Source organism: Eimeria necatrix, genomic scaffold (assembly GCF_000499385.1).
Source record: "Eimeria necatrix Houghton genomic scaffold, Enh_scaff8, whole genome shotgun sequence".
NCBI lineage: Eukaryota > Apicomplexa > Conoidasida > Eucoccidiorida > Eimeriidae > Eimeria > Eimeria necatrix.
In genome coordinates, this window is record NW_013654618.1 from 233,530 (window position 1) to 245,049 (window position 11,520).

The window sequence follows — 11,520 nt, forward strand, 5'->3', positions numbered from 1 at the left end:
ACAGCAACAGCATGAAGAGCAGCAGCAGCAGCAGCAGGAAGAGCAGCCGCAGCAGCAGCAGGAAGAGCAGCCGCAGCAGCAGGAAGAGCCGCAGCAGCCTCAGGAAGAGCAGCAGCAGCAGCAGGAAGAACAGCAGCAGCAGCAGCAGGAAGAACAGCAGCAACAACAGGAAGAACAGCAGCAACAACAGGAAGAACAGCCGCAGGAGGAAGAGCACCAGCAAGCTGAAGAGCAGCAGCAGCAGCAGCAGCAGGAAGTGCAGCAGGACTCGTCTCCAATGGAAGACGTCAGTGAGGAGTCGCCGCAGCAGCAGCAGCAGCAGCAGCAAGAGGGGGAGCAAGAAGAGCAGCAGCAGGAAGAGGAGCAGCAGCAAGACATGTATTCTCTAATGGAGGAAGATGATCAGCAGCAGCAGCAACCTGACTCTGCCTCGACAGCAGCAGCAGCAGCACCGGAGCCCTCCGCAGCGCTTGACTCTGCCCCGGTGGAAGAGCAGCAGCAGCAGCAGCAGCAGCAGCCGCAGCAGCAGCAGCAAACTGACGATGAGGGGCCTGAAGAGCTCGTAACTGAGTCTGCTCCTGCAGCAACATGGAGCTGATTTGTTTTGTTATTTTCAGCCGCAGCTGCTGCTGCAGCAGCTGCAGCAGCTGCTGCTGTAGCAGCTGCAGCAGCTGCAGCAGTTGCCGCTGTAGCAACTGCAGCAGCTGGCGCTGCAGCTGCATGAGCACAGCGCAGACTGTAAAGTAACTGCAGCAAAAGGATGGCAGCAGCAGCAGCAGCAGCTGCTGCTGCTGCCGCTGCTGCTGCCATCCGCGCCTAATTATTCTTGTCGAATTTGAGGTCGGGCTGCAGCAATTCACTTCTCTCAAGGCAGCAGCAGCAGCAGCAGCACTGCTGCTGCTGCTGCTGCTGCTGCTGCTGCTGCATAGGTTGTCCACAGTAAGCAGCAATCGGGGAGAGATGTGTAGCAAGACACACACGGAGGCATAAAAATATATTTTGAATTTAATTTTACTTTTAATTTCACTTTTAATTTATTTTTACTTTTCTTTCAGTTTTTAAATTATCTAAAAGCATTCAAATGGTTAAAGAGCTGCTGCACTTGGCAGGCAAGAAGCAGCTTTATGGGGGAGCGATGGCTGCAGCAGCTGCAGCAGCAGCTGCAGCAGCAGCTGCAACAGCAGTGGCATGTCCTTAGGAGCAGCAGCTGTTGGTGCTGCTGCAGCAGCTGTTGGTGCTGCTGCAGCAGCTGTTGGTGCTGCTGCAGCAGCTGTTGATACTGCTGCAGCAGCTGCTGCTGCGCTGTTGCTGACGGGAATGGCTCAGCAGCGAAATTTGTATACTCGCTTTATGACGGCGAGCAGCAGCAGCAGCAGCAGCGGCAGCAGCAGCAGCACAAGCAGCAGCAGGTCCCGAGTGCTGCAGCAGTCTTTGCTGCAGCTGATATTGTCGCTGCGCCTCCTGAAGTTTCTGCTGCTGCTGAGGCGTGCACTGCAGCTGCTGCTGCAGCAGGCGGTGGAAATGGCCTGCTACAGAAGCAGCAACAGGAGCAGCAGCAGCCCCCACCCACAGCAGCAGCAGAAGCAGCAACAGCAGCAGCAACAGCAGAAGCAGCAGCGGTTGCACCCACAGCAGCAAAAGCAGCAGCAATAGGTCCCTCCAGCTGCAGCAGCAGCAACAGGCACTGCAGCAGCTGCTGCTGCAGCAGCAACAGCAGCTGCTGCTGCAGTTTGTAATGCTCCCTGAAAAGCTGCTCGTGTTGCACTGAGACAAAACAAAAGGAATTAAATTAAAAGAAAAAAATAAATAAAATGAAATTAAAAATAAATTCAAATTAATCAATTTGGTTTCCCAGGTGTCGTAAGCAGCGCAAGCTGGCGAGACAGAGCAGCAGCAGCACTGCGCAAAAGAAGGCAAAACAGCCATAAGTTGGATTAAAATTTCTTATTTGTTATTTTAAAATTAAAATTAAATTAAAAAAAAGAAAAAAGGAATTTATTTGCTGCCAAATTTCCCATTTTATTCCTCTTTCCGCTCTCCCGCTGCTGCTGCTGGCAGCAGGTCACTTGGATTCCGCTGCCCCAGGGGTTCTACCGGCCGGAGTTCGAGTTGTGTTCTTTCTTATTCGATCAGTTTAATTAAATTAAATAAAATGAAAATAATTTATTTAAATTTAATTGCACGCAAAAGCTCCAAGTGTTCAAGTGTACAGACAGCTCGCACGGGGCCTCAGCCCGCTGCTCGCTGCCGCCGCGCGGAGGAAAAGCCAAAGGAAGGGAAATTAGAACGAAATAAAAAGTAAAGTGGAGAATAAATAATTCAATTTTGAAATAAATTAAAAATAATTAAAGGTTTTGGAAGAAAAGGAAGCAGCATGCAGCAGCAAAGAAGGCAAGCCCGAGCAGACAGCGAAGCAGCAGCACGGGGGAAACATGAATAGAGAAAATGGAAGCAGAAGAGACGCAGCAGCAAATCTCATCAGCTCAAACATTCCCCAAGACAGAAGACGGGCAAGAGGCAGGAGCTGCTGCTAACTCTCCTGTTTCTGCTGCTGCTGCTGCTGCTGCTGCTGCTGCTGCTGCTGCTGATGCTGCAGCAGACCCTGCTGGCGCTGCTGATGCTGCTGCGAGAAGCCAGCCCTCTGAGCCTCACCAGCAGATCGAGGTAGAACATAAATCATCAGCAACAGCAACAGCAGCAGCAGCAGCAGCAGCAGCAGCAGCAGCAGCAGCAGCAGTACGGGTTGGGGCAGTAGTCCCAGAACTGGATACGGGAGACGCTGCGGCAGTGGCTGCAGCTGCAGCAACGCACGTTGCTGCTGCTGCTGCAGCTGCTGCTGCTGCTGCTGCTGTTGAGGACATTGACAATGACACGGTAGCTGCTGCTGCTGCTATAGAGGATACTGACAATGACACAGTTGCTGCTGCTGTTGTTGCTGAGGATATTGGCAATGATGCAGTAGCTGCTGCTGCTGCTGCTGCTGCTGCTGCTGCCGCTGGCACCGATACCGACAATGATACGGGGGCAGAATTTGCTGCTGCTGCTGCTGCTGCGGAAGGCACTGAAGCGGTAGCGGTAGCTGCTGCTGCTGCTGCTGCTGTGGAAGACACGGACACGGAAACGGTAGCAGCAGCAGCAGCAGCTACTGCCGCTGCTGCTGCTGTCGTGGGAGGCAATGAAAATGCCGAATTGTCTGCTGCAGCTGCTGCTGCAGCTGAGGAAAGCAATCAACATGAAGAGGCATCTGCTGCAGCTGCTGCTGCAGCAGCAGAATGGCCAGAAGCTGCTGCAGCTGATGAGCAAGCAGCAGCAGCAGCAGAGTCGGAGGAAGCATCTGGCTATTCCGCAGCACAGGCTGCTGCTGCTGCTTCTGCTGCTGCTGCTGCTTCTGTTGCTGCTGCTACTGCAGGGGTGGCGTCTTTGTGGAACGCAACAGGTGCAGCAACTGCTGCAACTGAAATGGTCTTTCAGGTTGCTGCTGCAGCAGCAGCAGAAACAGAAGCTGCAGCAGGCACTGCAGCAAACGCAGCAGCCGATGCAGCAGCAGAGTTGCAATCAGGAACTGCAGCGGCTGAGGCCTTGGGAGAGAGCGAAGCCAGCGCTTCAGCAGCAGCAGCTGCAGCAACTGCAGCACAGTACGTTACTGCTGCTGCTGCTGCTGCTGCAGAAGCAACGGATCTAAAGATGGCGTTTGCAGCAGCAACGCAGGATCCTAACGGTATTGAGCAGCAGCAGCAGCAGCAGCAGCAGCAGCAGCAGCAGCTGGACATAGGACAGGTCCCCGTGACAGAAAGCTCACCAGCTGCTGCTGCAACTGCGGCTGCTGATATCGCTGCTGCTGCTGCTGCTGCTGCTGCACCGCACAGTGCAGCAGCAATACCACGCATACCAACAACAGACGATGAAGCAGCAAATGACGCAGCAGCAGATGCTGCAGCAGCAAATGCAGCAGCAGCAGATGCAAACGAGTTAGAGTCCCACGGTGAGACTTGGCAACAGCAGCAGCAGCAGCAACAGCAGCAGCAGCAGCAAATGGAAGATGAAGACTTTTTCGAGGTGCAGCATAAGACAACGTTGAAGGAAGATTTTGTTTTTGAAGGCCAGCAGCAGCAGCAGCTGCTGCAGCAGCAGCAGCAGCAGCTGCAGCAGCAGCAGCAGCAGCAGGATGTTGAGTCTTCAAGCGACGATGAGCCCCTGGATTTGCTCGCAATTGAGGCGCAGCAAAAAGAGACACAAAAGCAGCAGCAAAAAGATTACAGCAGACTTTGGAAGGTCTTTGGAAGACAAACAGACGCAGGTCTGCTGCTGCTGCTGTTGCTGCTGCTGCTGCTGCTGCTGGAGCAGCTGTTGCTGTTGTTACCGCGGCCGCTGTTGCTGCTGCAGTTGCTGCTGCAGTTGCTGCTGCTGCTGTCACTGCGGCACCTATTGCTGCTGTTGCCGCGGCTGCTGTTTCTGGTGCTGCTGCTGCTGCTGCTGCTATAGCAAGCACACAGAGGCTCTTTTGCTGCTGCTGTCGCTGCTCTTGAATGCTGCTGCTGCTGCGGTTGCTGCTGCTGCTGCTGCTGCTGCTGCTGCTGCTGCTGCTGCTGCTGCTGCAGGACGGTTGTTGTTTCAGCTGTACGCAAGGACGCAGCCTCGTGGCTCACTGGGCTCCCGCATTGTCCCTCTCCATGTACGTTGCTGCTGCAGCTGCTGCAGCTGCTGCAGCAGCTGCTGCTGCTGCTGCTGCTCCTGCTGCTGTCTTCATTAGGTTTGCGCATAGTGAATCGTGACTGTCAAGTAATCCGCAGCTGCCCGTGAAAGTGGCCATTGCACATTGCTGCTGCTGCTGCTGCTGCTGCTGCTGCTGCTGCTGCTGCTGCTGCTGCTGCTGCTGCTGCTGGCAGTCTCAGACGAAGACCTCTGGCAGCGGCCCGGCTCCGCTGCTGCTGCTGCGGGAGAGTGACTCTGCAGCAGCAGCAGCAGCAGCACGGCGCAGAGAGAAAGGAAAGGCTAGTTACAGGCAGGGCCTCGTGAACATCCCCGTTGTGGGGCGGAAGCAAACAGCAGCAGCAGCAGCAGCAGCAGCAGCAGCAGCAGCAGCAGGTCCCCCCGCTGCTGCTGCTGCTGCTGCTGCTGGGCGCGTGCGGCGCCGACCGCTGCGGAAGACGCTGCAGCAAATAATGGCGGAGACGAAGCGCAGCATGACGCTGGAGCAGCAGCAGCGGCAGCAGCAGCGGCTGCAGCAGCAGCTGCTGCTGCAGCGCAGCGACAGCTTCGACAGAGAAGCACAAAAAGATGAACTAGCCAAAGTCTTTCAGCTGGGGGAATGTTCTTTGCTGCCTCCGCAGGCCCGGCTGCCTTCTTTGGCTGCAGCACGAAAAAAAGAATTCCTCTCGGGGACTAGCAGCTAGCTAGCTAGCCAGCTAGCTAGTTGGCTAGCTAGCTAGCTAGCTGGCCAAATGCCCAGGTTAGAGGCCCGCGGGCCGCTGGAACAAGAGCCCCTGGCTAGCTAGCTAGCTAGCAGCCTGGGTAACTAGCTGTCTGGCTAGCTGGCCGCCTCGCTAGCTGTTGGCGCAGCTAGCTGCCTGGCTAGCTAGCTGTCTGGCTAGCTGTTGGCGCAGCTAGCTGCCTGGCGAGCTAGCTCTCTGGCTAGCTAGCTGCCTGGCTAGCTGTTGTCTCGGCCAGCTAGCCAGGGCAGCACTGCGAGCTAGCCAGGTGGCTAGCAGTCGGCCAGGGAGCCAGAGGGAGAGGCTTGGTCAGCTAGCTAGCTAGCTAGCTAGCTAGCTAGCTAGACTCCCCTTCATGGAACTAAGAAGCTGCTGCAGCCCTACGTCGAGCTAGCCAGCGAGCTAGCCACTCAGCTAGCTAGCTAGCTGGCTAGCTCATGGCTAGCTAAGGGCCCACCTGTTGCCTGCATTCTGCCTCTAGCAAAGTCCAAGCCCTCCCACAAAAGGGAGACTGGCTAGTCATCCAGCTGTTTAGCCAGCTAGCTAGCTATTTACCCAGCTGGCTAGCCGTCCAGCTAGCTGTTTAGCTAGCTAGCTAGCCAGTTCCCCAGCTAGCTAGCTAGCTAGCTAGCTAGCTGGGGAGCCAGCTAACCGCGCAAACGGCTAAACGGCAAGCTGGAAAGCCAACTAGCTAGATAAGCCATGGCTACCTTAGGGGGCTAGACAAGCAGCTAGCTAGCTGGCTAGCTAGCTAGCTAGCCAGCTAGCTAGCTAGCCAACTAGCTAGCTAGCTAGACCTTCTGGTTACCAGCAGCTGACTGCCCAAGCCGAAGCAGCTAAGGCAGCTAGCCTCACGGGCTAGCTGCCGCCGCTAGGCCCATGACCGCTAGCTAGCTAGCCAGCTAGCCAGCTATTAAGCTAGCTAGCTAGCTAGCTAGTTGGGCAGCCTTCAGCTAGCCATCTGGCCAGCTGTTAGCTAGAGACCCTTGAACTAAAACTGCTACAGCTAGTCGCCTGGCTTTGAGACTGCTCACAGCCAACGGCTAGCTGGCTAGCTAGCTAGATGGCTAGCTAGCTAGCCAGCTAGCTATCTAGCTAGCTAGTTATATGTACGAGGGGCGTGAAAAGGGCAACGCCGAGAAAGTCTTCAAAGCTTTATAAATAGACTTGAGATGTAATTACAAACAAACACATTTGTTTTGTTTTTGTACAAATGAATAAATATATTTATTTATATAAATGAATAAGTACTTTCATTTATATAAATGAATAAATATATTCACTTTTATACTTCTACACTTTCATACACAAGATCAAGAAAACCCACAAATGCCTTTTCCCCACTGGGGGGCCCCCCCTTGGGGGCCCCCCTGAAATAGCGACATTTGGGGCCCCCTAAATGGGGGGCCCCCAGGGGGCCCCTGGAAAGCTCTAGGAGGGCCCCCTGGGGGGCCCCCGAGAAGCCCCTGGGGGCCCCCCGAGGGCCCCTGGGGTCCATTAGAGGGGGCCCCACATTGTTAAGTAGAAAGGGTGCATGCGTGCTGCTGTTGTGCTGCAGCAGCAGCAGCAGCTGCTGCTGCTGCTGCTGCTGTTGCTGCTGCTTAGGCCGCTGTTGCTGGCGTTTCTTCAGTCTTTGTTGGGCCATGAGGGAGCTGAGTAGTTGCTGCTGCTGCTGGAGAGCAGCAGCAAGTAAAAATAATAACAAATGGCGAGATAATTGGGTAAAAAATAAACAATAAATAACAAGAAATGATAAATAACAAGCAGCAGCAGCAGCAGCAGCAGCAGCAGCTGCTGCTGCTGCTAAGCAGACTCTTCCTTGAGGACAGATTTCATTCGGGCGCAGATTTGCTCGACGAAGGGCAGCAGCAGCTCGACTTTGGTGCTGCAGCCGCCCTGCTGCTGCTGCTGCTGCTGCTGCAGCAGCAGCAGCCCCTTGCTCAGCCGGCTCAAAGACAACACGAAGTGCTGCAGCAGCAGCCACAGCTGCTCCGGAGGAACTCCATTTTCGTTGACAACTCTGGCGAGTTTTCCATGAACATAAAGATCGCTGAGGTAGCTGTTGGCAGCAAGCAGCTCCGTGGTGCGCCTGCTGCTGCTGCTGCTGCTGCTGCTGCTGCTGCTGCTGCTGCTGCTGCTGCTGCTGCTTGCGGGCGGCGTGAAGCGCGGCAGCCGCAGCAGCGCAGCAGCAGCTCTTGCTGCTGCTAAGGTTTCTTTTGGAAATGGCAAAGACACTTCAATGTTGTCTTCCAAAACCTCCAAAGACACTCCAACTTCTTCATCCCGCATGCAACCCAAAGCCCCAAACGGCGACTGCAGGCTGAACCCGTGCACCTGCAGCAAGACACCCTCGCAAAGCTGCTGCTGCTGCTGCTGCTGCTGCTGCTGCTGCTGCTGCTGCTGCTGCTGCTGGCCCTTTTGCGTTGCTGCCAATGCTGCTGCTCTTGTGTTGCTGCTGCTGCTGCTGCTGCTGCTGTTGACCCTTTTGCGTACGTGCTAATGCTGTGCTCTTGTGTTGCTGCTGCTGCTGCTGCTTTTGTGTTGTTGCTGCTGCTGCTCTTGTTTTGCTACTGCTGCTGCTGCTCTTGTTTTGCTCCTGTTGCTGTTGTTGCTGCTGCTACTGCTGCTGTTGCTGTTGCTGTGTTGCTGCTGTTGTTGCTGCTGCTCTTCACGATTGTGTGCATCATATGCAGCGACAAAAACCTGGAAATTATATTTAATTAGTTTTAATAAATTAAGAAAATAAAACTATTTGAATTATATCTTTTTATTTGCAGCAACTTCTCCCCTACCGTCTCTTTGTACTCCTCCAGCAGCGTCTTGCTCCCTCCCTGCTGCTGCTGCTGCTGCTGCTGCTGCTGCTGCTGCTGCTGGTCTTCAGGATTAGCTCCGAAGTACAAACCCGTAAATGGCAAAGAAACATCTTTTGCTGTCCAGCCCTTTTGCCCCCGAAGTGCATTTGCTGCTGCAGCCAAACAGCTGTATGTACTCCGCAGCGCCTGGCAGCAGCAGCAGCAGCAGCAGCAGCAGCAGCAGAGAGTTAATTCCAAATATTTAGTTCTTGAGATTTATCTTTTAGACAAACAATATATATAATAAATGATAAACAATAAATAAAAATAAATAATAATGGAATAAATAGCAAATAAACAAAATTACAAACAAGTGCAAATAAGGGGAGGCAGCAGCACAGCAGCAGCAGCAGCAGCAGCAGCAGCAGGTCGCGGTCTGCGTGTCCAATTTGCAAAAAGTAAAAAGGGAAAAATGAATTAAATTTGAAGGATTAAATGAGAGAAGTAAAAAGAGGAATTAGTTGTTTATTTTGAATTAATTTAGGACTTAAAATGCTGCATTTAAAGATCCAATTTGTGAAAATAAATGAATTTAATTTAAAATTATTTTACCATTTGATAAAAAGCCTCAACAGCTATTTGAGCATCTCTTGGCAGCTTCGGGCTGAAGGGTCTGATAGATTCTGCTGCTTGCTGCTGCAGGTTTGCTGCAGCAAGTTCTGCTGCTGCTGCTTCCCGGCCTGCAGCAGCAGCAGCAGCTCGCGCGCGATGCCGCGCTGCTGCGCGCCGCTGCAGCAGCAGCTGCTGCAGCACGAAATTCGACTGCACTTTGCTGCTGCTGCTCGGGTCGCAGCAAATGCACAGCAGCTGCAGCAGCAAACGTTCCTTCTCCCCGCTGCTCCGCTGCGGGTCTGCTGCTATGTCCTCCAAACAACCTGCAGCAGCAGCAGCAGCAGCAGCAGCAGCAGCAGCAGCAGCAGCAGCAGCAGCAATGCGAATTTTGCTTCTGTTGCTGTTTCTCCGCAGCTAACGTATACATTATATATATATTGTATCTTTGTGCATACACAAATATAAATATAAATATAATATAAATATAAAATATAAATATAAATATAAATATAAATATAATATAAATATAAATATTAAATATAAATATAAATTAGAATATAAATATAAATATAAGAATATGTACAAATGCAAATAGCTGCAACGCACAAATTTGCAGCTGATGCCCAGCAGCGGCAAACAAAGAAAGTTAAACAAAATAAAATAAAAAAAAAAATAAATAAAAATAATAAAAATAAAAATAAATAAAGAGCAACAAAAAGCAGATAAAGGGCATTATGGCCAACAAGGAGGAAGCAAAGCTGCTGCTGCTGCTGCTGCTGCTGCTGCTGCTGCTGCTGCTTGCCTGCTAGCAGCAAGAAGAGCAGCAGCACCGCGCCGCTGCCGTTCTCGTAAAGCAGCTCCGCAATAAATCCAAAAATGTTTAAACCACAATCTTCCTCAGTGTGCACAAAGCGAGCCAGAAGCCCAGAGCGCAGCAGCAAATCTGAAGTGAACCTGCAGCAGCAGCAGCAGCAGCAGCAGCAGCAGCAGCAGCAAGGACACTTCGACAGCAGTGCAAGCAGCAGCAGCAGCACTGCCACCCCCCGCAGCAGCATCAGCAGCTGTAGCACTCTAAAGAGCACCACCAGCAGCAGCATGAGCAGTAGCAGCAGCATGAGCAGCAGCAGCAGCAGCATGAGCAGCAGCAGCAGCAGCAGCAGACCTGACGTGGTATCTGATGTGGAACCTGAGGACCTGGAGCTGCTCTTCAGAAGGCATTTTGTTGGAAGCAGAAAGAGAAAATAAAGGATTTAAAAAAAGTCTTTTGAAAGCAGCATCAAGTTGCTGCTCGAAGGCCCCCCGAGCCTCCAGCTGCGAATTCAGACGCAGAGTCCTCAAGCCTGAGCAGCAGCAGCAGCAGCAGCAGCAGCAGCAGCAGCAGCAAGCCAAAGCCGCAATCAAGGAGCAGCTAGCTAGCTAGCTAGCTAGCTAGCTAGCCTGCTGTGTGCCTAGCTAGGCAACTGTGTGGCTAGCTACCGAGCTGCCTGGCCAGCTAGCCGGCTACCTTGCTAGTTAGCTAGCTACCCAACTAGCTAGCTACCTAGCTAGCTGACTAGCTAGCTGGCTAGCTAGCTGGCTACCTGGTTAGCTAGCTGGCTAGCTAGCTGGCTAGCTAGTTAAGTGCATCTGGGCATTGGCGTTCAAATAGGCTGCGACTCCTTCCGAGCTAACGGCAGTCTAGACTCTAGCGAGCTCCATCTGGCCAGCTAGCTAGCCTAGCTAGCCAGCTAGCTAGCCAGATAGCTAGCCAGCTAGCCAGCTAGCTAGCCGGCTAGCTAGCCAGCTAGCTAGCCGGCTAGCTAGCCAGCCAGCTAGCCAGCTATTTAAGTAGCTGCCTGACGAGCCAGCCACCAAGCCAGCTAGCCAGCTAGCTAGCCAGCTAGTTAAGTAGCTGGCCAGCTAGCCAGCTGGCCAGCTAGCTAGCTAGCTAGCTAGCTAGCTGTGCGAGCTCACAGAGCATGGGGGTGACGGGGAATTCTCCGGAGAAGAGGGGCAGGCGGGCCTCCAAAAGGCGATTAATTCTCTTCAATGGAACTTCCCAAAATATAATGTGGCCCTCAGCGTCGTAGCCGCGGCCGGGTGCGCGGCCCCCGGCCTGAAGCAGCAGCAGCAGCAGCAGCAGCAGCAGCAGCAGCAGCAGCAGCAGCAGCAGCAGGGGTGAAAGCGGAGCAGCAGCAGGAGTAGTAGCAGCAGCAGCAGCGCACCGGTAGAGAAGCCCTAGCAGCAGGAGTAGCAGCAGAAGCAGCAGCATGAGAAGCGAAAAGAATAGTACCCGCAGCAGCAGCAGCAGCTGCTGCTGCTGCTGCTGCTGCTACTGCTGCTGCTGCTGCAGCACGAGAAGGAAGAGTAGAAGAGCGGCGAAAAGCCGGGAGCGCATGCTCTAAAAAGTGGAGTGAGCAGCAGAAGAGCAGAAGGTCTTAAATGCAGAAAAAAGAATAAAAAGAATAAAAATAATAAAAAGAATAAACGAAAAAAGAAAAAGAATAAAAGAATTACTTGTTTGAACATTGTGGGAGTCAGAGCCAAAGCGTCGCCAGCAAAAACTGCAGAGCGGCACGGCAAGTTCATTCCCAGCGCCAGCGCGTGGGTGCAAATTATGATCCTCAGAAATCCCCATCTGAAGCGGAAAATAACTCAATTATTTCCCAAAATAAATCATTTAATTCATTTAATTATCCAAAATAATG

At 52.9% G+C, this 11,520-nt stretch overlaps 3 protein-coding genes across 3 annotated transcripts; 2 read left to right on the forward strand and 1 right to left on the reverse strand.

Annotated features, from left to right (window-relative positions):
* Nucleotides 1-1,188: 1,188 nt before the first annotated feature.
* On the forward strand, nucleotides 1,189-1,653 carry ENH_00082270 (hypothetical protein; the record flags this gene model as incomplete). Its single annotated transcript, XM_013583020.1, has 1 exon — nucleotides 1,189-1,653. One exon carries the CDS (start codon nucleotides 1,189-1,191, stop codon nucleotides 1,651-1,653), a length of 465 nt encoding a protein of 154 aa, XP_013438474.1.
* A 792-nt stretch (nucleotides 1,654-2,445) lies between these two features.
* On the forward strand, nucleotides 2,446-5,393 carry ENH_00082280 (hypothetical protein, conserved; the record flags this gene model as incomplete). Its single annotated transcript, XM_013583021.1, has 3 exons — nucleotides 2,446-4,297; nucleotides 4,599-4,672; nucleotides 4,893-5,393. The coding sequence occupies 3 exons, from the start codon at nucleotides 2,446-2,448 to the stop codon at nucleotides 5,391-5,393; spliced, it is 2,427 nt and encodes an 808-aa protein (XP_013438475.1).
* A 1,839-nt stretch (nucleotides 5,394-7,232) lies between these two features.
* Nucleotides 7,233-11,341, reverse strand: ENH_00082290 (DEAD/DEAH box helicase, putative; the record flags this gene model as incomplete). Its single annotated transcript, XM_013583022.1, has 5 exons — nucleotides 7,233-7,763; nucleotides 8,222-8,428; nucleotides 8,834-9,156; nucleotides 10,787-10,928; nucleotides 11,330-11,341. The coding sequence occupies 5 exons, from the start codon at nucleotides 11,339-11,341 to the stop codon at nucleotides 7,233-7,235; spliced, it is 1,215 nt and encodes a 404-aa protein (XP_013438476.1).
* Between the last annotated feature and the right edge of the window lie 179 nt (nucleotides 11,342-11,520).